At 38.5% G+C, this 24,714-nt stretch overlaps 1 protein-coding gene across 1 annotated transcript; it reads left to right on the top strand.

Annotated features, from left to right (window-relative positions):
* Nucleotides 1-16,723: 16,723 nt before the first annotated feature.
* On the top strand, nt 16,724-20,096 carry LOC104429854 ((-)-germacrene D synthase). Its single transcript, XM_010042649.3, has 7 exons — nt 16,724-16,958; nt 17,375-17,654; nt 18,000-18,374; nt 18,576-18,794; nt 18,898-19,036; nt 19,204-19,455; nt 19,565-20,096. Exons 4-7 carry the CDS (start codon nt 18,649-18,651, stop codon nt 19,859-19,861), a joined length of 834 nt encoding a protein of 277 aa, XP_010040951.2. The 5' UTR covers nt 16,724-16,958; nt 17,375-17,654; nt 18,000-18,374; nt 18,576-18,648; the 3' UTR covers nt 19,862-20,096.
* Nucleotides 20,097-24,714: the final 4,618 nt, after the last annotated feature.

Genomic DNA, 24,714 nt, shown 5'->3' with positions numbered 1-24,714 from the left:
AGAAAAAGAAAGAAAAGGTGAAGAGACGGACAGTTCTGCAAGGGAGAAGAAATAGCATCCTTGAGATGAAGATTCGACCGCGAAACCTTATTGGAATCCACTGAAATTTTAGTATGTCATTTGTGAGATCAACATCTACAAGTTGATTAATTTCATTTGATAAAATTTTTCTCCAAATTGTCTCTAAATTTCTCTAATCTTATATAGATCTTTCTAGTTTTGTGTCATTCCACTTTTGAGGTGATGCTGATGTATTCTTGTATTATCGATGTATTGAACCTCTAACTTTGTGCAGAGATGAATTATTGTGTATCCTGTAAATTCATGGTGACTTAGTGGAAGTTTTGAGCTGACCTGTAATTTTTCCCATATTAGGTTCTCTGCATAAAAATTTGTGGTGTTGTTTCTACCTTGTTTCTAAGTTTCAGCATTTGTAATTACTAGTTTTGTGATTGATATTGCTGGAATATTGTGACTAGTTCCTGCCGAGGTTGATTCAATGTTGGTTGAGTTTTAGGGAATATATTGATCCTTAGAAATGTTTAATTCTTAGTGAATTTTTGTTTCTCCCCCAACAAATTGACATCAAAATGAAATTGTATATGCTATTCCCGAAATTCTAGAAATGTGTTGCCCCATGTTTAATTCAATGTTCCTGCTGATTTCTAGAAAAGTGTTGCCCAATTTGTCGGGATCGACCAAGATAGAGACGGAATATAACAGAGTCAAAACCGCGCAGAATTCAGTCGATCCTTTATTTCACATGCTACCCCCCCTCACAATTTTTTTTTAGAAACTCACAGACTTCCGCGAGATCTTCTTAACCATCTGAAAAGAATGAAGGCGAGTATAAGCGGTACCAACACATGTTTTACAAAACCTTTATTAGCTTCTTTGAGGAAGGGGTCAAAATGATGACCAAGATTACTCCGAGCAGCAAGAGCGATCAGCAGGTTGATCACCTTTTTAGCATGGAAGTTCCTCAGCGTCCTCCGGCTCAGCCAAATCAATGACCCACACAAGCAAGAAGACATCGAGTTAGCAGAGCGCGAAAAGAACTCAAAGTCAGTCAAAGGAAAACTGTGCCCATGAATACGATCGGTGGGAAAAATTTGATCTGAGAAAGCCAAAAGCAAATGAAGAGGAGCCTTTTTAGAAGATATTTTACAAACATACGCCAAATATATTGTACTGGCTAAAGATGTCATAATCATATTAAATGCCGCATTTCCTAAAAAATGGAAAAGAATCGTTATTAAGCAAGAGTCTGCTGCCACAGGAAATCAAGGAGAATGGGAGGAAAGTACTTGCCCACCAAGATTCTGGCCTTAACTTGCAAGGTGGTGCAATAAACCATGGCATTGGCAATGAGTGTTGTCATCATTCAATCAACTAAGAACGATGCCGCGTAACATTGCAACACCAGAGCAATATAAGTGGGGACGAAATGGTTCTCATTAGCCAGCCATCAAAAGAGGCGAACATAACTGCCTCGAGGTAAATCTACTCCACAAGACTTTATGCCTTGGGACAGGTCAAGGGGGTCATGGTTATGGGCAAGTCTAGTAAGGTCTTCAGCTGATAAGACCAGAAGTTTAGGGCTGATGGAGCACACGGAGGACCGACTCGTGCGCTGTGATTGTGACTGCCAAATAACATTCAGCAAAAATCCCAAGCGACGAGCAATGTGAAAGGGGGTAAAAAGATACAAATGTCTAAACCTTCCTTGTTTCCAGCCGCGCTCTGCACTCCTAACAAAGGATGTGCATTTCAGATTAAGCCAAATCCAACATTAGGAGCTAGTTTCGCTGGTTGACGGATCATACACTGTTGCTCCAAATAAGGCCATCAACAAACAAGTAAACTTCAATCCAATCAATGCTGCACAAAGGACAACCTGCTGGTACTTTCCTGTGATGGCTCATTTCCAGTGACATCGCATGATTCTATATTCCATTACAACTAAATCATATACATCCTATACGATCATGAGGCAAAAGCATATCTGCGCGCGTCACAGAGAGAGAAATACTTACAAGCTTTCAGACTTATGTCAACTCCATCCGGCATCCTGGTAAAGCGGTCGCGATTCTGCAATCTGAGTTCATTAAACCAACATATTGAGAGGCCACCATCAACAGAAAAGCAGAACGATTGCACCATCATACAAGTATGTACGTGACTGTACCGTCGATCACGACCTCACAAGACGCTTCAGCCGTTAATTCAAAAGCTCTGCCTCTTCGACTGCCAACCTCATTCTACCATCGAAAGAGACATCGTTTCGCTCCTCGTGAATCGCCAAGGGAGAGAACGGAGAGAAACACAAACCCATGGAGAGACGGAGAGGTACAATTTCCAGAGGTCGTGACAGGGCAAGGAGGAGACAGTGGAGTGGTCCTCACTGTGGTCGAGAATCTGCAAGACGTCGTGTTAAATCGAAGAGAGCTGGAAGTCGAAGGAATGCGGAAGCAATCGCGATTAGATATCCGCTTTGGCACTCCAGAGCAGCTTTTCAGCAGGCCCGTTACGCCGCCAACACCGGCTGCTTTTCAGCTGCCACTGGCGGTGCCCCATCGATAATATAGACCCTAGCATAGATGATCAATGATCATATATAATCATGAATCAGTGTTATATATTTATATACATGTATATATATATGTGTATATATAAAGTCACAGATTAAATACAATAATTCGAGACTGTTAAGATATTTTACGGCCAAGCACTCTAAAAAAACATCTAACTTTAGCTTTAGTCCCAATTGTACCCTATACTTTTCTTGTTTAATAATAAACCCAACTTTAAGTTTAGTCCCAATTCTAGCATATATATATATATATTAATCTTATAAAAAAAACCCTAAATTTTAGGCCCATATCCAATTCTACATTAAATTTTTTTTGTCTTATAAAAAAATCCCCAATTTTTATTCCCAAATCTGCCCCATTAACCCTCAATCCAAAATCATCATTTATTGATCTCATGCGGTATTTTCACGTCATTGCTCAACCTATTTCCCCAAATTTCATATCCAAGAAGCCTTCCTTTGGATGTGGATTTCCATACCGGCCCAAATAATGTCTTAGATATGAAATTTGGGTAATAGCTAGGGCAATTAGGTTTGGCTTTTATCAATGGCTATTATTCTAAAGAGAGTTTTCTTTCCATCTCACTCGGGATCTTCAATTTTGTGCTTGGTCTTCAATTTCTCATGTTTGGAGCATTCCATTTCTCACAGTCAGAGAGCTTGCCCTCAAGGCACTCGAACAACTTGTGCTTGGGAGTTTCCCATCTCTAAAAAATTTCAAACATGGGGTTAATGGGGATAGATGTATGACTTCAATAAAAATTGGTTGTTTTTTATGAGACTGAAAAAATATTAGGGTAAAATTGGGATTGAATGGTAGAATTGAGACATGACCTAAAGTTGGTGTTTTTCATGGGATAAAAAAAAGTTTATTGTAGAATTGGGACTGGACTTAAAGTTGGAAAGTTTCTTATGGGACAAAAAAGTTTACTATATTAGAACTAGACTTGAAGGTTTTTTTTTCAGTGTATTAAGCCCAAAAGAGGTGGCCACAATAAAATAAAACAAAACTACTTAGAAAGTTGTGAGTGAGGAGATACATGGTAAAGAAAAAGTGGGACTCAAGAAGAGATTTGCGTATTCACGGCCACCGACTGTAGCATCATGGACTACTCATCGCCTTTGGTGTTTCACTTGGTTTTGAACGCTCACCGAAAGTATCATCATTGTCCGTGAAATCATCGTTGATGCATTGTTGAGATGTGTCCTTTTCTGATCAGTGTTAAATCGATCAATGGTTCGGAGTTGAAGTGATTGCAGGTCACCGCCACGCCCTGTTTGCCGTTGAACAGCCGCCACCTGCTTCCTTTTGCGAACCCCACCGCTGCTGCTCCTTGCCTATTGTTGTGCACGTTGTTGGCTCATCTGTCAGTTGCGCCCAGCGCCCTGCCGCCGCGCTCCACAACTGCCGGCAATTTCTACCATCCATACCAACAAGGATCCGGGCGGCCTCACGGCGACATAGCTGCTGTCCCAGCGAACCAGCAGTCCCTGCTGCCCTCAGAACAACTCCAGCGTTCCCAGTCCACACCAGTGATTTCGGACGGCTCTACAGGTTTCTCAGCGATCCCTGCGGATTTTCCCGCAACGATCTGGCCTCCTCCACGACCAGCAGAGATTCTGGCGATATAGCAGTCCTTTGTCAAGCCCTCAATCGAACCTCGCCTGCCCTTGGCAATTGTTACACGTTTTCCGACAAGCATCCTTGCGGCACTCGTAAATTCCCAGCATACCAGTTGCTTCCTTGATGGGGGAGCATTCCTAGAATTTGTTGATATTGCAGTCCTTTGTCAAGCCCTCAATCGAACCTCGCTTGGCCTTGGCAATTGTTACACATGTTAGGGAAATCCCTTATGATGTTTTGAAGATGACAAAATAAATCAAATGCTACTAACATGTTTAATGGTTAAGTAATAGACCATGCAGCTGATAGAATATGTAAATGATATTGTCAAAGTCAGAAGACTGCCAGACTTAGTGTCAAAGTCTGTTATACATCAAAAGTCTGTCAACTCTGACAAATTCCAGATTGAACGTGAATGATGAACCAAAAGACAGACTCTATGCTGAAGCTGAATCAGAAGACAGATTCTATGCTAAAGTTGAACCAGAAGACAGACTCTATGCTGAAGCTGAACCAGAAGACAGACTCTATGTTGAAGCTGAACTGGGTACATACCTTAAAGCTAAATCTGTTTAGAAGCAGAATATATTCAGACTCAGATTGTAAAGTCTATCGTACTCAGACTCAAATTGTAAAGTCTATTGCTCTCAGACTTTACATCCAGAATCGACATAACGTAACTCAAGCACAATCATATAACGGCTAGTGATCTGGTTTGGATTCCACATCAAGATTGATTTGATTGATTCAATCTAATTGATTGACGATTGGATATTGAAGACAAGAACTTTCTATACGAAGAAGCTTTACTTATGGAAACCAAGATTCTGTTTGTATGGGCGATCGGAATCATTTGGGGATTCTACCTTTGTCACTCAACGGTTACCAAATCTTTTAGATACAAAGCTGTCCAATGGGTATATTTGAAGACGATCCTCAAGATACTGTTCAACGGCTAGTTTGGAAGTAGAGGAGTATTTAAGGAGATGAAGAACCGATGAGCAAGTAAGAGACGGAGCGTAGAATTTATAATTCCAAAGTCTGAGGGATCTTCACTTGTCTCTTGTGAGCTTAAACATTTGTGATCGTGAGAGAAATACTGAAAGAGTGACTTAGTGAGATAGTGTGATTTACTACTAAGTGTTTGCACTCAAAGTTGTAATCTCTTGTTGATTGCATAGTGGAATTCAGCTAAGAAGGCTGTTAGCGTGGGAGAGTGGATGTAGGCTTGGATTAAGCCGAACCACTATAAACCTTGTGTTCTTATTCTCTTCCTTAACTCCTTTATTTTACTTGAAGTTTATTTTATTCCGCATATATTTGCCAAGGTTTAGTTTAAACACCTATTCACCCCCTCTAGGTGTTCATATTAGCACTCTCAACACGTTTTCCGATAAACATCCTTGCCGCACTTATAAGTTCCCAGCATACCAGTTGCTTCCTCGATGCGGGAGCATTCCTTGAAGCCATCAATCCTAGAAGAAAGTTGTTGATTCAGTGGGCAAATTGTCAATCGCATTAATTATTGACCGACAACATAGTCATTTATCAACAAGGCAATTATCGAATCCTACTTTGATCACTTTGCATTTGGAGGGTGTCTACATTCCTTGAAGGCCATTAACTCAAACATCGGAACAAGAAAATCTAGGATACATGCACCCAAGAACATTTATTTCTTATATTTTCAAGGTCTAGTAAATGTCGTTTAAAGTTTCTAAAGTCCCTATTTAATTTTTGTTGGTCTCTAGTTTGTCTTCCCTATGAGTCCTTTTGTCTTTCCAAAGAGTCTTAGTAATTACTCATACTTGGAGGGTTGTTCCCAGTTCATCTATATAAACATGCTATGATAAATAAGAAGGTAGCATTGTTTTGATTCATAACTTATTTAGCCTTTACCTTGAGAACAAGTAGGATTTCCTTTTTTGTTCCTATCTCTTAGGTGGATTCCTATGAGTGATGAGCGACCTATCCCTTGAAGTTCTCACTTGTATTACCTCACTTTTGCCGGTGTCAATTCGGAATCAGAACTTTGGTTCAATGGCTAGTTGTCATTGACGTGGTGAAACGTTGAGTCTTCTGCAGCTTTATAAAGAGACTGACGAGATGTGGAGGTGGATGATTTAAGGAGACAAGTATAGCAACTGCAGGATTGTTTACAACGCTTCGAACTTATGAAACGTGATGATTTGTGTCATGATTAAGACTATTCTCCCTTTGATAAAGAGGACGTCGGCCCTTTTGCTGGTGCTCAAATTCATGCTTCAAGTAAGGAAGAACTTCCTCGATGTCAATATCAAAGGTTCCTTGGAATTGAGCAAGATTATGATATTCTTGAAGAATTTATGGATTGGCCGCAAGCTATAAAAAAAGTCTTTGACTACAATAAATACCAAATGATTGAAAGGTGAAGTTAGTTTCCATTAAACTCAAAAAGCATGTGTCTATTTGGTGGGAGCACTTGCAAAAATAAAGAGCTCATGAAGGAAGAAGCCATATCATAACTTGGAAGAAAATGAGGAAAGAATTGAAGAATAAGTTCTTACCACCAAACTACCGTCAATATACCTTCCTTCAATTTCGCAATCTCAAACAAAAGGAGATATTCATGGAAGAATACACAGCATAATTTGATAACGATATTTCTGAAGTAGAAGATAACGCTATCGCTCACTACCTTGGTGGGCTTCAATTTGAAATTGGTAATATTGTCCAACTACAACCTTATTGGACTTATAATAATGTTTGTTAACTTGCACTTAAGGTGGAGCGGCAACTTAAAGAGACTAGTGGTCATAACTCTTGATATCGAAACAAAGAAGACTATTCCAAAGGCGAGAGGGCATCTACTTCTAAGATTAGGACGACTGCTTCAAAGTCATCTCCTGAGAATGATGGACCGTTAACTTTAGAGCCCCCTAACTCTGTCCAATGTTTGAAATGTCAAGGGTTTGGACATATTTCATCTACATGTCTAAATCGCAAGATCATCTTTCTAGTAGAAGAAGAGCTTGAGGAAGAGCAACGTCAAGGCTCCCTCAATTTCGAAGAAACATTCGAGGAGAAGGATGAAGTTATATATGGAGATCAAGGAGAGTCTCTAATTCTATGTCAAGTCTTGAATGTTACTCCTAGTGAAAATGGTACGTGGCTTTGCAACAACCTTTTCCATACTAGATGCACTTCTCATGGAAACATATGTGATGTTATCATCGATGGAAGAAGCTACAATAACGTACTAGCTACAACAATGGTGGACAAGTTGCACCTCAAGACGGAGAAACACACACAACCTTGCAAGCTCTCTTGGCTTTGCAAAGAGAATGAGGTAAGGGTTGATAAGCGATGTCTTGTTCACTTCTCCGTTGGAAGATCATGTAATGATGAAGTGTGGTGTGATATTGTTCCCATGGATGCTTATCATTTGATTCTTGGGATGCCTCACAATTTGATAGAAAAACTAAGTATGATGAGTTCAAAAATACTTACATTTTTAAGAAAGATGCAGTCAACATCACCTTGGTTCCTTCCAAAACAAAGAGCTTTCCTAAACCATCTAATAGGGAGGGAAATTTACTCTCTAAATCTGAAGCTGATAAAGCTTTGTAAGAATCCTTGGAGGCATATGCTATGGTGTTAGAAGAGAATGAAGAACGCCATGATGTCCCTTCTCAAGTAGAACCTCTTCTTCAAGAATTTAAGGATGTTGTTCTATAAGAGATTCCGCCCAGTCTTCCCACCATAAGAGACATTCAACATTACATTGATTTTGTTTTGGGAGCGATCATTCCAAACAAGGCAGCCTATTGGATGAGTTCTAAAGAGCATGAAGAGCTTCAACGACAAGTGGATCAACTCTTGGTTAAAGTAATGGTAAGAGAAAGCAAAAGTCCATATGCTATTACTAATCTTCTTGTGCCAAAGAAAGATGGATCTTTGAGTACGTGCATCAATAGCAAAGCAGTGAATAAGTTTACTATCAAATACCGTTTTTGTATTCCTTGACTCAATGATCTTCTTGACCAACTCCATCGTGCTACTATCTTCTCCAAGATTGACCTTCGTAGTGATAAAATCAAATCCAAATGAGAGCTGGAGATGAATGGAAAACCATCTTCAAAACAAGAGATGGTCTTTCTGAATGGATAGTTATGCCTTTTGGCCTCTCTAATGCTCCTAGTATATTTATGCACCTCATGTATCATATGTTTAAACCATTTATTGGTAACTTTGTTGTTATTTAGTTTGATCACATTCTTGTTTATAGTTATGTTCAAGAGCAATACTTGGAACATCTTTTCTAAGTTTTTAGGGTTCTTTGGGAGCAAAAGTTATATGCCAACATGACACTTCTTTACCAATAGCCTTGTCTTCCTAGGTTTTGTTGTTTCTAAAGAAGGCATCAAGATGGATTCTAGTAAGGTGGAGGCAATCATAAGTTGGCCCATTCCAACATCTATTTTTGATATTCGGAGTTTCCATGGTTTGTCATCATTCTATCGCCACTTTATCAAGCGTTTCAGCACCATTATTTCTCCTATCACTGAATGTTTGAAGAGGGAAATTTCAAGTGGAATAAAGAGACAACAGAACTTTGAACTCCTTAAAAAGAAGGTAACCGAAGCTTTTATTATTACACTCCTAGATTTTAATGAAGTTGAAGTTGATTGTGATGCTTCTGATGTGGGAATTGGTGTGGTTCTTAGCCAATAATGAAAGCCTATCACATTCTTTAGTAAAAAATTGAATAATTCCTGCAATAATTACTCTACTTATGATAAGGAATTTTATGCTATTGTTAGAGCTTTAGATAATTCGCAATATCTATGTTCAAGGAGTTTGTTCTCTGTTCGGATTATGTAGCCTTGAATTATGTAAATACTCAAGATAAGCTCAACAATCGACACTCCAAGTGGGTAGAGTTTCTTCAAGCATTCACTTTTCTTATCAAGTATAAAGTCGGAACTCTTAATCGAGTGGTGGATGCATTAAGCCGTAGGTGTTCCTAGCTATCCACAATGCAAATGAAGGTACTAGGCTTTGACATGATCAAGGAGCTTTATGAAGATGATCCAGACTTTGGGCAGATTTGGAAAGATTGTTCAAAGGATCCAAATCAGCAATTCTTGTTGCGAGGTGGGTTTCTTTTTAAGAATAGTTATTTGTGCATAATAGGGAGTTCTCTCAAGGAAGCTATTATCAATGAAGCTCATAGTGGAAGATTAGCTGGTTATTTTGGAAGAGGCGAGACACTTTCTTTTGTCAAAGAAAATTTTTATTGGCCTTGAATGGAGAAAGATGTTATGAGACATGTTGAGTGGTGTCAAACTTGTCATGTTGCTAAAAGCCATACTCAAAACACTAGCTTGTATTCTCCATTACCAATGCCAACTGTCCCTTGGGAAGATGCAAGCCTAGATCTTGTGGTTGGTTTACTTTGGACACAAAGGGGTAAAGACTCAATTATGGTGTTCGTTGATCGATTCTCCAATATGGTGCATTTTGTACCATGTAATAAAACCTTGGATGCTACTCATGTATTGAACCTTTACTTCCAAGAGATCATGAGACCCCATGGTATTCCAAAGACTGACATCCGATTAGGAATCAAAGTTTATTAGTCATTTTTTTATGCACACTTTGGATAAAGCATGGCACAACTCTTCAATTTAGCTCTTCTCATCATCACTAAACCGATGGCCAAACTGAAATTGTTAATTGGAGGTTGAGAAATCTTTTAAGGAGCTTAATTGGAAGTAATTTGTGTCAATGGGACCACACTTTGGCTTAAGCTGAATTTTCCTACAACAAGTTATCAAGCCAACCAACTGGAAAAAGTCCTCTTGAGGTTGTGTATGGGAATAATCCTATAGTCCCTTGGACTTGGCTCCACTTCCCACCTCTCAACATTTTAGTGGAGATGCTGAGGATCATGCCAACTATCTAAGAAGCTTCATGAGCAAATTTAGGAAAGGATCATAAAGCATAATGCGAAGTATCAAGAGTGAGCCAACAAGCATTGAAAGCTGGTAGCTTTTAAGGAAGGTGATTTGGTTTGGTTACATCTTAGAAAGGAAAGATTTCCTTGGGGTCATCATAGGAAGTTGAAGCCTAAAGCTAATGGTCCTTTCAAAGTGCTGCAAAGGATTGGAGACAACACCTACAGAAGTACGTTGTTTCGGCAACATCACTGCAGTGGATCTTTCTCCATGCCATGAAGATGAAGTCAACAAAAACTTTGGGATGAGTTTATGCGCAAAAAAGCGTTCAATGCTAGAGCATTCGTAAAATTCATCAATCCTAGAAGGGAGTTGTTGATTTAGTGGCAAATCATCAATTACATTAATTATTGACCGGCAACCTTGTCGTCGATCAACAAGGCAATTATCGGATTTGGGTCTACTTTGATCACTTCGCATTTGGAGGGTGTCTACATTCCTTGAAGGCCATTAACTCTGTAACATTGGAACAAACAAATATTGGATGCATGCACCCAACGGCATTTATTTCTTAAATTTTCAAAGTCTAGTAAATGTCATTTAAAGTTTCTAGAGTTCCTATTTAATTTTCGTTGTTTTCTAGTTTGTCTTCCCCATGAGTCCATTTGTCTTCCAAAGAGTTTTAGTAATTACTCATATTAGGAGGGCTTTTCCAAGTTCATCTATATAAACATGCTATGATAAATAAGAAAGTAGCCTTATTTTGATTCATAACTTATTTAGCCTTTAGTTTGAGAACAAGAAGGATTTCCTGTTTTGCTCTTATGTTTTGCTCTTAGGTAGATTCCTATGAGTGACGAGCAACCTATCCCTTGAAGTTCTCACTTGTATTACTTTCTATTTCTCTACACTTTCGCCGGTGTCATTCCCCCCAGCATCCTCACAGTAACAATACGGCAGCCTCACTATCGCTGGCTTATTGCCACCGTGACTCCTCTCCATGCCAAGTCTCTTACCTCTGCTGTGAACATCATCCAACATGTGGTCGCCACGGCCAGTCAAGCTTCCAGCGAAGCCGACGTCCCCTGCTGTCCCTGATAAGCCCTTGCAATGCTCTCTCATGTCCGCGATTTTCAACACTCGCCAATTCAAAACCAAAAAAAGTTAAAAGGGAACACGGCTGAAGAAGATTGGTGAGCTTGAAGAAAGCGGTCTGTTACGGTTAAAAAGAATTACGCTAACTTTGGTCAAATAATTCCGAGCGGTGGATTTGTCTTCTTTTGCAGTTTGTCCAGATTTGGCAATAATGTTAGGGAGTTTTGTTACTTCATGCGAGCAAAAGAATATGTTTTTTTTTTTGGCAAGAAGATCGTGAAGAATTTGGGTGATCGATGCAGCATTAGAATAATTAATCATTACATATACATTGCATATCACGTGTCATGTGTCACATCTAGAAATTAGTTGTATGCATAATTTATGTCTAAAGTAATACACGTTGATTTTAAAATTCATATAGACTTAGGATAGTTTGTAATATTCATTAATAAAACAACAATCAGATAAATATAGTATCTAAGGTCGTATAGATTTCATATAAGTTTAATTGGTCCCTTAACAGGCACGTCATGACTTGTTTATGCTTAATAATTGCATCGTGTATATTAATTTTTGCATTTCATGCATTAAATATAGTTTTTTTTTTATAAAAGATAAACACAAAAATAATCTCTCACATAGTTAAATAATAGGGTTGATTCATAATTGATTCTATTCCATTAGAATTGCATAGGTTGCGTTGCAGTTAAGTTATAAAATAGCATATACATTACTTAGATTTCATGCTAGTTCATTAATGCATGTTAACTCAGAATTCATAAAGTCGTTGAATTAATTTATGCTTAAACAAGAAGAATCTAAAAAGAAATAAAAGACATTGCATTCAGAAATCATATTTAGGTCATGCATACATCACATTGTTATTTTGCTTTTGAGTTAATATCTTGTAGAACACTTGACGTTTTGGACTTAATGGAGCCTTTGCCTTGTTTAAAGGTTTTTGCCTTTTTTTTTTAATTGATTGCGTGCCCACGTAATTACCCATTGAATGTAAGTGGACAATGATTAAAATTGGCCAAGATCACATGAATTTTTTTTTTTTTTTTAAATATAAAAAGGAAGTACCAAAAGGGCGTTAAATTTATCTAGCATTACCAAGTCTTTGTATCCACAATATCTCTTATTTGCAAAAATAAAGTATTATCCCACACTTTACTTAGGCTTTTAATCGAATTATAATAAATTAATTGCGACTCTTAAGTGAATTGAATTGTATGTTAAATTGAGTCAATCAAGACCCCAAAGTTGTGGTATGAGCTTGGGATAGTCCACGATAAGTGCAGACTTCGTAAACCATTAGCGTTCCTTTTGGTTATTCACCTTCAGAAAGGTCTCAACACAATATAATTCCAATTATAATATCTTTTATCTCCTGCTAATTCAGTCAAATAAAGCAATCTTCCATAATTCCCCATTTGCTGTGCATATGCAATCTTATTAATCTCTAATGAGCTCGACTGAATTTTGCTATCCTGCGTTTAGTTCAAATAATTCAATTAAGCTCAGAACCATTCCTTACTTTGGTCCATTAACTCAAATGCAATATTAAATGGGCTTAGTTAGAATGCTCATAATATTTATATGCAATTAAATTAAAATTTACGTTTATGAGTCATAATCGATCCCTAATTTTCTATTCCATTCGTTCATCCTTAGAGTTATGGAACAGTAGAGGAGGAGATGTGGGAATTGGCAAATGGTTTGAAAAATATCGAGTGGATGAACGAGTGGAATCGAAAGTTAGTGGCGGAGGGTGGGGAGGACGGTGGGGTTGGCAGCTGGTTTGGAAAATGTCGAGGGGATGAACGAATGGAATCGAAAGATAGTGGCGGGGGTGGGGTCTGGTCGGGGCGAAATTGCGGGGGCTCAGGTTGGGTCGGGTGGGGGCGAAATTGCGGGGGCTCAGGTTGGGTCGGGTGGGGGCGAAGTAATTAGTACGACACGGCGTGTTGAATAAATTAAAGGTCGAGGAGAGTTTTTGGGGATTGTGTGGGGGAGGCAGTGGAGATCACGTGGGGTTTCTTTGATCAAAAGAAGGTTAGGGTGGCTCTAATGGCTCGGCTCAGCCCGGCCCGGCCCGGCCCCACCCGGGGATTTTGTGCGCCTTGGAATTAGTCAGTGGGAAAGCTGGTGATTTTGATACCGACTTTTTCTTTTTCTTTTTTTAAAAATGATTTCAAACTTGTGTATATGTATCCATAAATATATTTGCTTGAATGGGTAACATGCCGTTTGCATTGAATTGGGCTGTGAACACCCGATTAAAGTTTCACATGATTATCATAGAAGGAAGTAATGCTCGTATTTATTGTCTTCGACAAATTTTTTGTTTGGCAGTTAACCGATTGCTTTGAGTTAGCGGGGCCGACAATTAATGTCAAGGCGGTTTTTAAGTTGTAAGTGTCGGATGAAGAAAATGGCCAATGAGTGATCTAATAAGTTATTATCATAATTTGGCTTTGATGTGGTTTAGATTGAGAGTTGAAAGTGGAATCTCTTTCTTAGACTATAATATTTTAACAATCAAATTTTCTTTCTTTGGTTTTTTTCTTAGCTCTCGAGAGACATTAAATTAGGCGAATTTTAAATGATATTCTTGTAATTTGTAATTGACATCAACATCTATCCACTGCATGTTACAAAATACCAATTCCAACTATTGTGCTAATTCTCTTGTTGAGATTTTCTTATGATTTACAGACACATCTTACTAAATAAAATAATCATAGAAACCTACTGTCGTGACTTTCTACTTAAATCTGAGTTCTTTGGCATAAGTATCGAACTCCCATTCATCAAATCTATGAGTCAAAAGGATGAGATTGCTCTTACTACTGAATCAATCTAAGTACTAATTTCCTATACATACAATGCTAAAATGTTTTTGTGTCATTCTGACGTAGTATCTTTTAAAAAGGTCACAAGCTAAAATGTTTTTTCTTTTGCCTTTTCTTTTTCCTTCTAACTCCTCTATAGATACAACCAAACAAGATTTCAAACATATGCAGAACAATGCTTGAATTTAAATCAAACCTCAACAACGACTCAACTTATACATATACTCTTTTGGGTGTTCTCTTCTCCAACTTTATGGAATTCTCTTCTTAATCATGGCCAAAGTGGAAGTTAGGTTCGACACGTGATAAAATCTAAACGTGCTAGAGGGCACACCATATAATCATCAAATCCACTTGGCACCGTACCACTACAATAGTCAAGCCAACCATTGACCATGTTCACTCCACGAGGAAAATTACCAAAAAAGTTATAAACTTATTGCAATTGTGTCAATTCAATTCTAAACTTATTTTTTCGATCAATTGAGTTTAAACATTTTACAATTGTGCAAGTTCAATCATTCTGTCCAAAATTGGCTAGTCGGTGCCATCAATATTTTTTTTAATAATATTTTATCTTATTTTATTTTATTTATTTTATTTTATCTTTTTTTTTCCTTTTTCTCTTTTTTTTTTTTTTCCTCTCTCCTCCTCCCTCCTTCTTCCTTTGGCTCCAACGACGGCCAAGGGGTTGGCCGATCACCGGATTGAGGTGGCTAGGCAAGCTTGCCTCGCCGTCGCTTGGTGAGGGCAAGCTCGCCGCCCGCCATTGGCGGGGCAAGCCCCGTTGGATCTAGGAAGGGCTTGCCTCGCCGGTGGTTGGGCGAGCCGACAACAAGGTGAGCCTTAGTTTGCCTTAGTTTGGCAACCAACTAGCCCCTTTGTTGGTCGCCGGAGCCAAAGGAAGGAGGAGGGAGGAGGAGGGAAGAGGAAAAAAAAAAAAAGAAAAAAAGGGGAAAAGATAAAACTAATAAACAAATTCAATAAAAATAAATTATTATTAAAAAAAATTGTTATCGACGTCGATCGCTAGCCACATCAGTGCCAGCCGGCCAATTTTAGCTGGAAGGACTGAACTGACACAATTGTAAAAGGTTTATGACTCAATTGACCATAACTGAATTGACACAATTGTAATAGGTTTAGGATTGCTTTAGTAATTTTCTCTCACTCCACATAATTGGAAACCAAACCTCGAGGGATCGAACAACCTTAGCTATAGATTAATTCCTCTTGGCAACTGTCATTTCCAATTCCAACCCAAAGTTGAAGATGAAATTGCATTTACATTGATAAAGTAGGAACAATCACCTCACTGAATTTGAAAGGTTGCAAGTTGATCAGCTCGGATTGAGCTTCAATTTTTTTTTTTTTTTTTTACGGCATCGCTTTGCATCTGAAATTTTAGGTGCAACAATTAAAATAATTACAGAAATGAATTATTTTGTTTTTACACAGAACAAGGACGCCGCCAACCTAACAGAAGAAGAGAAATAGTTTAACATAGCAAAAACGCATTAAAAAAGTCCATCTCCGTGCCCGTCACTACGCATTATCATTTTTTGTTTGGCCGTTTCATTTTATAAGCACTTTTTTCTTGAAGATGGCAGTCGCTGGAATGCGTGCAATTCGTGGTAGAGGAAATGGCATCAATCCGTGCACGCAACAAACGTGGGGAATATGATTAAGCTACAAGTTCTGAAATGATCCCACACGCACCAAACGTGGGAAATCATCTTCATGTTTCATTCCAAATTCCCAGGTCGAGAGTCGCGCATGGAGCCTGACAATGAACAGTGGAGAAACGAGCCGTCCTATGTCCTTGATGCAACCTCCTGGGAATGAACAGTGGAGAAACGAGCTGTCCTATGTCCTTGATGCGACCTCCGACGCAACGATCGTGACATGATGGGAAAACGAGCAGAGCCACTGCTTGGATATGAACAGTGGAGAAACGAGCCATCCTATGTCCTTGATGCGACACGAGCTGTCCTATGTCCTTGATGAGAAACGAGCCGTCTTTTGTCCTTGATGCGACACGAGCCGTCCTATGTCCTTGATGAGAAGCCATTGCCTGGACAATGATCAGTGGAGAAACGAGCCATCCTATGTCCTTGATGTGACACGAGCCATCCTATGTCCTTGATGAGAAGCCACTGCTTGGACAATGAACAGTGGAGAAACGAGCCATCCTATGTCCTTGATGTGACACGAGCCGTCCTATGTCCTTGATGAGAAGCCACTGCTTGGACAATGAACAGTGGAGAAACGAGCCATCCTATGTCCTTGATGTGACACGAGCCGTCCTATGTCCTTGATGAGAAGCCACTGCTTGGACAATGAACAGTGGAGAAACGAGCCGTCCTATGTCCTTGATGCGATTTCCATTGGCTGGTTGACCTTTGTGTCAATAGCATTCATCGGCTAGTCAACTTTTGTGTCCTACGCGTGAAACATGTGATTTCCAGCAGACCTCGAAATCAGATGATATTATCAGATTACTTTAGCCTATAAGTACCCATCATTAAGGTCGCGTGAAACATGTGATTTCAAGCAGACTTCGAAATCAATGATATTATCAGATTACTTTAGCCTATAAATACCCATCAGTAAGGTCTGGACACCCACCGAGAAGTTTTTACCGTCTAGTGTTCTTCTTCTATAGTTGGTCAGACACCTAAATCCAGAAAATTTGCGACTAAGAGATGTCTCCTCAGATTTCAGCAATGCCATCTCCTTCTCCTGCTCTTGAAACAAGCCACGTCGCTGAACGCCGGTCGGGAAATTTTCATCCAAGCATATGGGGAGATTACTTTCTCAAATATGCTTCTGACTCCAGCTCAAAGGTAGCATTTAAGCTAATCTTTTTCTGTTGTGGATCTCCTTCAGAAATTTTTTCTATGTTTATATTTTTTGGAAACTGAGTACATAAAAATAATTATCTTATATTACTGGGCAGCATCCCACATAATTTGGTAAAGAAAAAGAAAGGAAATTCCAGTTTAGGAACTCCATGCATGTGTCGGTCCTTACTCGATTCAAAATATTTATGTGAACCCTGTGGCATGCACAGATGGCTAAAAAATGCAGAAATGATTTTGCTTCTATCAATAAAACTAGTCATGGTGATATAATTTTTAAGAAATTTCAGTTCCTATTTATTGTGATCGATTGGGTCATAAAGCAAAATATTTCTTGCATCCTTACTAAATTTTTGTCATTTTCCTCTATTTTTAAAACTTTCAATTTCATATTATTGTAGAGTTCTCAAGATACAGCAGGGGAACGGATTGTGAGATTAAAAGGAGAGGTGAAAAAGATGTTGACAAGTGCTATGGATAAGCTTTCGCAAAAGTTGAATTTGATTGATCAAATCCAACGATTAGGACTTGCCTACCATTTTGAAATTGAGATAGACAAGGAACTGGAACAAATCCATAGAAGCTATTTTGAATTTCACTGCGGTGATAATGATGAGGACCTACACACGACTGCTCTTCTCTTTCGATTGTTGCGACAACAAGGTTATGATGTTTCATGTGGTATGTCATTTCAAATTCTCATTGATCAATCAATTAACAAAATTTTATAGCAAACACTTGTTTGATAACCAATTTGATTGATTAGAGTAAATGCATAATATCACCGGGATGTTTAGCTTACTCCAATTTTGATTTGCTTATTTGTTCAACTTTTTTCTCTGTACAATTCTCATATTATGAGTTCTTCAAATTTTCTTGCTTTGAAAGGTGAATAGTACTTTCTTCCAGTTTCTTGGTTTAGTACGTCATTTTTCCATTGTTTCCAATTCATGTAGATATTGTGCAAGATGTTTTTCAAGGCATCTCTTGATAGTGCTTTTTCCCACATTCCGTTTGGCTATACAGAAATCTTTAACAAGTTCAAGGACAACAAAGGGCATTTTAGCAAATCACTCATTGCCGACGTGCGGGATTGCTAAGTTTGTTTGAAGCTTGCCATGTGGGGTTTCACGGTGATGATATTTTGAATGATGCACTTGCTTTTACTGTGACTCACCTTGAATCAATTGACAAAGGAAAAGTAAGCCATAATCTCGAGAAAGAAGTGAGTCATGCCCTAAGCCAGCCAATCCACAAGGGACTATCAAGGCTAGAGGCAAGGCATTACATTCAACTCTACCAAGAGGAGCCTTTGCACAACGAAGTCTTGCTCTCTTTGGCTAGACTTGATTTCAATTTATTGCAAAAGCAACACCAAAAGGAGCTTGGCAACATCACAAGGTTATCTTTGTGATAGCATGTCTAAATTGGCTAGATGTTCTAAGAACCCCAAATTTCCATGATTGATTCGTCCAATTTAAATTTATCCTTTGACAAAAGAAACTAAATTTGGATTGTCGTTCTAAAGTACTTTCTATATATAAACTTAAAATTCTATCAATGATATGTTTGCCATAAATATGATTTATTGGTAAATTGTAGGTGGTGGAAGGATTTAGATGGAGAGAGGAAGTTCCCATTTGCTAGAGATAGGCTTGTGGAGTTGTATTTCTGGATGTCAGGAGTTTATTTCGAGCCGAAGTACGAAGTCACTAGAGAAATACTAACCAAAATGATCGTGATTGTTTCCATATTTGATGACATGTATGATGTCTATGCCACATTGGAAGAAATAGAAGTCTTCACAGAAGCAATTGAAAGGTGCAGTTGGCACTCGGATGCTTTTATAATTTACCAATTCTATATTCTAATTTGATAAATTGATAATTAGGGTCAAGTGTGATATTTTTGAACATGAACTCAGGTGGGATGTTGATGCCAAAGATGGATTGCCAAAATACATGCAAGTTTGTTATGAGACACTTCTTGATTTGTATGATGAATTTGGCGACAAATTTACTAGAAAAGAACAATCATACTGCCTCTTCTATGCAAAAGAAGTGGTAAGCCAATCTAAGATACATCAATCAAATGCAATTTTTACTCTGTCCACTTGCAACTAAATACCGGGCTTTTGGATAAGCATGAGAGAACGTCATATATCCAAATCCACCAAATACATTAAAGTTAGACTACTGACATAGCTTTATGTTTGACAACGAATTCTTAGATGAAAAACCATCTGAAAGCATACTTTGCCGAAGCCAAATGGTTCCACCAAAACCACATGCCGACAATGGAGGAGTACATGCCCATTGCATCAACATCCATTGGCTGTGAATTGCTACTGGGGACGTCGTTTCTTGGAATGGGAGATATCGTAACAAAAAACGATTTTGACTGGTTATTATACAGCGATTCTAAGATGGTGAAGGCTTCAAAAGTAGTCGCTCGACTCATGGATGATATTGCCGGACATAAGGTACACAAAATCTATACTAGCGAACAACATTAATTATATCGATTGTCTTATATTTCTTTTTTTATCAATAGGAGAATTCACATAATTTCCACAATAAATTTGTTTATAGTCTGAGCAAGAGAGAGGACATTCGCCATCTTCAGTGGAGTGTTTCATGAAACAATATAGAGTTACAGAGGAAGAGGCTAAGGAGGAACTCCGTAAACAAGTGGTCAATGCATGGAAGGACATGAACGAAGAGCTACGCCGTTCAAGCGCTGTTCCCAAGCTACTCCGCACGAGAATTCTTAATTTTGCACAAGTCTTCGATGTGGTGTATAATGATGAAAAAGATCACTACTCTCATGCTGGAACCAAGTTCAAAGAGCATGTGACTTCTCTGTACGTCGATCCATTGCCAATGTGATGGTTGGAAGAGCAAGTTTAATTACCTAGCGTATTTAGATTGCATTAGACATTTTCGAGTCTGCACTGTGCACCATTGGAATTGTGTTGACACTAGATCATTGCTCTTCACCCCCCCCCCCTTTTCCCTAGGTAGATCTCAATGCAAAAATAAGGAGTCCATAAAAAATGGCATATTAGAATGTAATAATGTTCTATATATGCCTAGTTCAGTTTCTTGATCAATGTCATATGCAAAAATTACTATATCCAACGGAACTAGAACAAAGTTTCGCATTTTTTGACAAAATAACTCATTTGTTGGTTGTATACCTGATCTTGTAATGTTTCAATCACTACACCCACGTGCTATAAACATCAACCTACTTTGCATAGTGTTTATTATATTACACTTATCTATATCATCCTTCAATGTAACTAAACAATCTTTCTTAAGTCAAAGAAGTGGGATAACTGCTAAATTAGTCATAAACTTATTTTATAGATGTCAATTCAGTCCCAAACTTTTCAAAATTTTTTTTTTTGGTTTAATAAGTAAGTGTTATATAAATGAAGTACAACAGCTTAGGGCATCCCCCAGCATTACAAATAGATCTAATAATTCAAAATGATGGAGGTAGGAAGTCTCCACATAGTACAGCATTTGACAAGGAAGGTCTAATTTTTTGGTAAAGTGAATCTCTATCTCTTACATTTCTACGCATCTTGGCTAAAACAATATGGATGTCCGTTAATTTGTTTTGACACTATCTATGGTTGCACTCCATTCAAATGCAATATACGGTTGCTAGGAAAGACATTTTGAGGAGTCTCGCAACCAAATCTTTGTCCTTTGTTGCCCTAATCATCCATTGAAGTTTCTCATTCCATCCTCATAAAGATCGCCTAATCCCATGTTGTGCAAGCATACTTCACCAAATGCTATACATCCATTCGCACTAGAAGAATAAATGAGTTCTGTTTTCTATAGCGGCCTTGGAAAAGTTACACTAGGTATGAACTGAGGTCATCCACCGTGCTATAATCTTTGCTGTTGGCAGTCTATCTCTACAAATTAGCCATCCGATAAAATTGTGTTTGCTAATGCTACTACTCCAAATTAGGTTGTACCACTCCACAATTGGACCCCCATGTCTAAATTCATCATATGTATCACGACAGTACCCTAAACTAGAAGGCATTGAGGTTAGGGTATGTCATAATTTGAAAAGATACCACCAACTCCAAGCCATACGAGCCCTAATGTCAAGCTGCATAATTAGGGTACCTTTGCATTTTGTGTTGTGAATTCAAGTGCTCCAAAGGGAAGAAAATGGATGATTAATAAGGTTCCATAGGGAGCAGTTTAACAAAACTCTATTCCATATGTGCAAATCAGGCAATCCTAAGAAATGTCAAATCCTCTTCTCAATCTCATATACAGTTTGCTTTAGGTGAGCAAACTACCTGCCATGTAACCTTGTGCGATCCATGATTAGCTAGGGAACCAGCCCATAAGAAATGTCAAATCCTCTTCTCAATCTCATATACAGTTTGCTTTGGAAGTAAGAACATTTTTATCCAAGAAGAGCAAATGGAAATAAGGACTGATTTAGTTAGTTGTAGACACCTTGCATAGCTCATATGCTTCATGCCCCAACTTTCTACTTTCTCAAAGATCTTGTCAGTGAGATTCTTATAGTTTGTATGAGTGAGCCTTCTAGTAAAAAGGGGAATACCTAGGTATTTGATAGGTAGTGTACCTATGGAAAAAGGTGTATGGTCCAATATAAGGAGCTTCTCATCCTCGTTCAACCTAGAGAAAAAGATTTGACATTTGTTTGGATTAAACCACAGTCCTATGAGAGCAACGAACTCTTCAAGGGCATCTACCAGGCAAAGAAGAGAACATACATCTCCATAAGCAAATAAGAATAAGTCATCTATGAAGCATAAGTGAGTAATCCTTTGCATTTTGCAACGGTAGTGATATTTGAAAGAAGACACATCAACTTTCACACTGACAATTCCATTAAAAATTTCCATAACCAGGACAAAGAGATATGGAGAAAGAGGGTCACCCTGTTGCAGCCCATTAGTGCTATTGAAATAGCCAACTTGTTCGCCATTAAATTTCACTGAAAGACTCAGGGTGGTGATGCGCTCGATTATCCAGTCAACCAAGTCCTATGGTGTATTTAGGGTTTTAAGGACCCTAAAGACTGCATCACTATTGACCATGTCGTAGGCCTTCATGAGATTAATATTTGTGGCTACACATTCACCTTTGTCTCCCTTATGATAGTTGCTTAATAGTTCTTGGCACAGTAGGATATTCTCTGAGATCCATCCAGTGATGAAGGCAGTTTGGTTAAGGCCGACGATCAGAGGAAGCATACACCTTATTTATTCTGCAAGGAGTTTGGATATAATCTTGTACATGATATTGCAGCATGAAATGGGTTTAAAATCCTTGAGGTAGGATGGATTCAGAACCTTCGGGACAAGGAAATATAGGTGGAGTTTAAAGACTTCAGCAATCTTTTCATTGAGAAAAATTCTATGATAGCTTCCTCAATGTCTTGTCCTATGATGGGCCAAGCACTTTTGTAGAAGCAACTATTAAACTTATCTTGACTCGCAGTTTTGAAGTCATTGAAACCCTTTAAAACTCTAAGGATATTTGACCTTTGAAGTGTTGGGAATGTAACTAAAGTTTTGACATCTTCATGAAATAAAGAAGCATACCTCTTAAAAGGAACACATGGACACCTGGAGTTACCAAGAAGGTGCCAGTAATATAATATGATTGCATTCCTTAGAGCACCCTCCTTGGTAATTATGGAGCCATCCTCGAGTTGGAGATGATTTATCCTGATTTGGGCACTTCTTCGCATCATGAAAACCTCGTTATTGTTATCAGCCTCCTTGAGCCAAAGATTTCTAGATTTATGTTTGAGCAAAACTTCTTCGTGTTTACTAAGAGCAAGAAAATCCTCCAATTGTGTCTTTTCTTCAGCCCGACAAATGGGATCATAAGGGTCAGTCACAAGCTTTTGTTGAATTCGCTAAAGGCTTTCCTTAGCCTACTTAACCTTTGAGTGTAAGTCACCAAACTGAGATCTATTCAGGCCCCTAAGTTGCTGTTTCATTGGCTTGAGCTTCATCACCACCTTGAACATTCTTGAACCTCTTACTTCTTATTGCCAGCTAGTGGAGACCATTGTCAGGAAAATGGGGCTGGTAGTCCAGAAATTGAAGAATTACAAAGAAGATTTCCTTTTCCTATATGTGGTGTCCAATTGCACCAAACATGGGGAGTGGTCTGACACCCCAGGAAGTAAGAGTTCAATTGAATAGTGGTTGTACTTTTTTTGTCATTCTGCATTGATTAGGACTCTGTCAATTCTGCTTGCTCTAAGATTTTTCCTAGGGCTTTTCTTTGTCCATGTGAAGAAAGGGCCTATAGATGGAGGTTCAATCAGTGCTAGCTCCTCAATCATGTTGTTCAGCTCCTCCATATCTGAAGTCCAACAAACAGTGGAGCCAATCCTTTCACTAATGTCCCTAGTTTCATTAAAATCCCCCATAAGAAACTGTTAAAAAATGATCCATTTTTGGAAAGATCTAGACTACACCAGACTTAATGGAGAAAGAAAAAATGGCAGCAACAATTTGTCCAAGACAAAGTTGAAGATTCTCGTACGTTGGAGAAATTTCTAGTACATGTGCATGCAAGAAAAAGGCAAGAAAACTCTCAAATGTTAAAGAAGTTTCTGGTACGTGGGTAGCAAGACCATGGTGGCAGCAAAAAGACAAAAGAAAAGTCAACAAAAGCTACTGAGATTAGAAAAATGAAGAAAAATAGAGAAGCCACCAGAAGATCCGAAGAAGCCGCACGAGCAAGAGATAAAGAAGCAAGTTTGTAATTTTATATTAATTTTTTGTACAATGTTGGTTGTGTAAGGTGGTGAACTCACGCCTATAAATAGGAGTTGAGGTCTGTGTTTTATGTAGCATAAAAACCAGCAATACTCCTTCCTTTGTTATACAAATTTTAATAATAAAAGCTTTTTTTTTTTACCCATACTCCCTTGCATTATAGTCCATTTTTATTCACACATACACACTTGCACACACACGCTTCCGCAAAAACATCCAACAGAAACCAAGGCATGTTTCTAGTATGTCTAGTAGAGAAAGTTGATATATTGTGCCATTATATCCTCGTTCAACTTTAGAGTTGGCAGAAAGTAAAAAGGGATCCAACCCAGGTTTTTCAATGAGACAATGTATGACTTGAGCAGAAACTTCCAACATAGTTAGGCTAGGAATGGACGGCTTCCATAAGATCCAAATTCACCCTAGGCTGCTACACATATAGTTATGAGTATATTTCTAGTCGCGAAAGCTACTATCAACAACAAAACCAGCATTCTCTTCTTTAATTTTGTGCTCAATCAAAATAAGAATTTGGGGATCTTGGGATGGAGCAAAGTCCACCAATTCCCTTCTTTTGGGGCTGCGATTAAGGCCCCTCACATTCCAAGAGGCAATGTTCATAAATCAGGAGGCTCTGTTACATCCCTCAAAAACCCCATTACATCCACCACTTCCAAAAGAGCAAATCTATTCTCAGAAGACATTAAATTGGAAGCATCTCTATTTCTACTGATTGAGTCATAATCCTTGCTACCAATTAGTTGTGAGGAGGAAGGATCAGATAGTACAAAAGGAGGGCCAGTTGTTTGGGTGACCAAGGAGTTAATAGCTTCCTTTAAGGTGGGAGTTGACCTAAAAAAGCTAGAAGTAAGCCGTGCAACTTCTCCATTTGTTTTCGGCTCTTGTTGGCTAGAGACCAAGTTAGGAGGGCAG

This window comes from Eucalyptus grandis, chromosome 7 (assembly GCF_016545825.1).
Source record: "Eucalyptus grandis isolate ANBG69807.140 chromosome 7, ASM1654582v1, whole genome shotgun sequence".
Classification (NCBI taxonomy): domain Eukaryota; kingdom Viridiplantae; phylum Streptophyta; class Magnoliopsida; order Myrtales; family Myrtaceae; genus Eucalyptus; species Eucalyptus grandis.
This window is presented reverse-complemented; position numbering and strand designations above follow the sequence as displayed.

What these genes read in the sequence shown, in the direction of transcription:
- LOC104429854 (XM_010042649.3), top strand. Translation starts at nt 18,649, where the DNA reads ATGTCAGGAGTTTATTTCGAGCCGAAGTACGAAGTCACTAGAGAAATA. An exon ending in TTCACAGAAGCAATTGAAAG is followed by an intron (nt 18,795 to 18,897) that starts GTGCAGTTGGCA and finishes ACATGAACTCAG; the next exon opens with GTGGGATGTTGATGCCAAAG. An exon ending in TCTTCTATGCAAAAGAAGTG is followed by an intron (nt 19,037 to 19,203) that starts GTAAGCCAATCT and finishes ACGAATTCTTAG; the next exon opens with ATGAAAAACCATCTGAAAGC.